Below are 3233 nucleotides of genomic sequence, written 5' to 3'. Positions count from 1 at the left end.
TATTTAGAAAGTTTTGTATGTTGTGGAACTGTATTCTGGCTTGATTAGTACACTGTGTTGGATGTTGGATTCAGAAACTGAAAGCTATTAACTTAGAGTAAATAAAAATAAGCTTTGAAAATTCAGAAAATTATCTAACCATCTGTTGCAAGAGACTTGATCCTTTGTTACGCTCCGGTTCCCCAGAGATGACAATCCTGGAAAGTCTGACACATAGTGAAGCTACTGTTCCCTCGCTTTAGCTAATAAACATAAAATAAGGTGGAATTTCAAGATCAGCTGTCACCAGATTCCATACTGGTTCATGAAGCGCTTCCTCTTCCAGCAGGTGACGGAAAGATGTGTCTCTAGAAGAGGAAAATGCCCTTCTTTATTCTAAAGAGGACTAGGAAAAGTTGAGGTGAGAATGCTATACACAAAAGAGCAAGTTACTTCTCACAGTTAAGTACTGGCTTTACAGTGCTTGCCTCTAGCAGCTTAGTTAATGCTGACATATGGAAATATCAAACTTGATGTAGGCTCCCATAAGCCGAACAGCACAGTAAATTTCGAAATCTATTTCAGAAATATTACCCAATCATCTAGGCTACCCAAATCAAAATTTTCAAGTGCTAGTAAGACAGCAACAAGTGTAATTATACATTTGTTAAAAACCAAACCAAACCAAATCAACAACAACAATGGAAAAAAAAACAGCTTATAGTATAAAGGATATTTAATGAAAAATAATTAGAGAAAAATAATCATTGCATTTATATGCAATAAAAGACACCAAAGTAACCAAAGCCACTACAAATAAAGACAAGCAGTAGAAGACTTTCACAGCTTAAGTTTGAGGAACACTATGAAGTTGCAATTAGAATCATTGTGTAAAAACGATACAACATGGACTGGGGCTGTGATTCCTGAAATAAAGTGCTTAACATTGCTTCACATAGTGAGAAAAAATGTACACTGGGCAAAGGGTTGTTGTCTCAACAGTCAATGTTTGGGCAACTGATAGCCACACTCATGGAAATAAAACCAGGCTCACTTACCTCATCCTTTGCAAATAATTCACCCCAATTCTGTTCAGAACCTAAATGTGACTGAGTGGGGATGCATACTTTTAAAATCGGGAGCCAGAAGCATATGGGTCTCTGTGAGTTCCAGGACAGCCTGGGCTACTAGTGAATTCTAAGCATTCCAGATCTGTATATTAAGATTGTGCCTCCTTTCCAGCCTCCGCTTTGGACCTTGCAGCCGCCGCGATGTTGATACCCAAGAAGAACCGGATTGCCATCTATGAACTCCTTTTTTAAGGAAGGGGTGATGGTTGCCAAAAAAGATGTCCACATGGCCAAACGCCCCGAGCTGGCAGACAAGAACGTGCCCAACCTTCACGTCATGAAGGCCATGCAGTTTCTCAAGTCTCGAGGCAACGTGAAGGAGCAGTTTGCTTGGAGACATTTCTATTGGTACCTCACAAATGAGGGCATCCAGTATCTCCGAGATTACCTGCACCTACCTCCGGAGATCGTGCCCACCACCCTGCGCTGCAGCCATCCCGAGACCGGCAGGCCTTGGCCCAAAGGTCCAGAGGGTGAGCAACCTGCAAGATTCACAAGAGGGGAGGCGACAGAGACACCTACAGAAGGAGTGCTGTGCCCCCTGAAGCTGACAAGAAAACTGAGGCTGGGGCTGGCTCAGCAACAGAATTCCAGTTTAGAGGGTGTTTTGGTCGTGGACATGGTCAGCCACCTCAGTGAAGTTGGAGATTATGTTGTGTTGAATACACTTTAAAGAAAAAAAATGATTGTGCCTCAAAGATTGGTAGATGATAGATAGATAGATAGATAGATAGATAGATAGATAGATAGATAGATAGATGATACATAGAAAGATAGATGATATAGAGAGATAGATATTCTAAGAACTGAAATAGTAAATGTTCCATATAATCTTTAGCATAATAGATAATTTAGATAAAAACATTAAAAATGTGAAAACAAAACCAAGTCTTGTCAAATTTAAGTACATGATATTGGAAGTACACATAATAATAATAACATAAATAACATAAATAACATAAATAATAATAATAATAATAATAATAATAATAATAATAATAATAATAAAACACATAACCAAGGGGCTGAAGAGATGGTTCAGAGGCGAAGAGTGTTTGCTGCTCTGGCGAAGACCCAGGTTAGATGCCCAGCACATGAATGGCGGTTAGCAACCTTCTGTAACTCCAGTTCCAGGAGACAGTACACATTCTGGCCCCTGTAGGCACTACATGGATGTGTTGTACAGACCAACCAGCAGGCAAAACACCCATATACATAACATAAATAAAAATATATTTACAAAAATAAAAAATTAAAATTCATATCCAAGTTAAGAGTAGACATAGACCTAGACAAAATTGCTTTTTGAAAGAATATATGCTACTTAGTGGCAGAAATGTGACAAATAACGTGGATGAAATGTAAATCAAAACCACAATATGCACTACTTCTTCAGTCTGTTAAGAAAAAGGATAAGTAACAATATTGCCAGAATGCAAAGAAATACATTTGCTCAATCCTGGCAAAGTTAATTTGTACAGCCATTATGGAAAACAGAATAGAGGCTCCTCAAATACATATTTAAATATATGCAAATGACCTGGATACATATGAATAAGAAATAAAATCTGTTAAAGAGACTGCACTCCTATGTTCACTGAAGCAACACTTACAAGGTCCAAGAAGTGGAAATAACCTGGGTCTCCATAATCTGAAAAAGGCATAAAAAAGGTGTGTTCTGTGTGTCTAGGGCAATTCTTGATAGATATACAAAGATAGAAGTAACTGATGACCCTAGTGTTAAGGAAAATGAGCAGGATTCTGCTCACACTTAAGTGATTAAATTTTGTCTTAGGGAATCTGACAGGAAAAGTGGAGTTTAGGAGAGTTGAAAGAATAGAGAGGAGCAGGACATTAGGAAAGTTTTAGTGATGGGAAATTAGTTATATTTGGATAAGAGAAAAGAACATGTCTCTCTGTCTCACTGTATAATGACTATGGATAATTACAATACTCTCTGCTGTTCAGAAAGCTAGAAGAAAGCTTTGAACAAACATTACTGCAGAGGACATGTATCAGTCTGTACAGATATCATTTTATCCAATAGAATATACCATTTCCACAAGCTTATTTTTATTGTGTCATTTTGTAAGTTTCACATATGTGTGCTGTGTTTGGTTATAC

At 37.8% G+C, this 3233-nt stretch overlaps 1 protein-coding gene across 1 annotated transcript; it reads left to right on the top strand.

Moving 5' to 3' along the window:
* The first annotated feature begins 1311 nt into the window (after nucleotides 1-1311).
* Rps10-ps2 (ribosomal protein S10, pseudogene 2) lies at nucleotides 1312-1782 on the top strand. The gene has a single exon (XM_063282795.1). It carries the CDS (start codon nucleotides 1312-1314, stop codon nucleotides 1780-1782), a length of 471 nt encoding a protein of 156 aa, XP_063138865.1.
* Nucleotides 1783-3233: the final 1451 nt, after the last annotated feature.

Source organism: Rattus norvegicus, chromosome 2 (assembly GCF_036323735.1).
Source record: "Rattus norvegicus strain BN/NHsdMcwi chromosome 2, GRCr8, whole genome shotgun sequence".
In the NCBI taxonomy this organism is placed as follows: Eukaryota; Metazoa; Chordata; class Mammalia; order Rodentia; family Muridae; genus Rattus; species Rattus norvegicus.
This window is presented reverse-complemented; position numbering and strand designations above follow the sequence as displayed.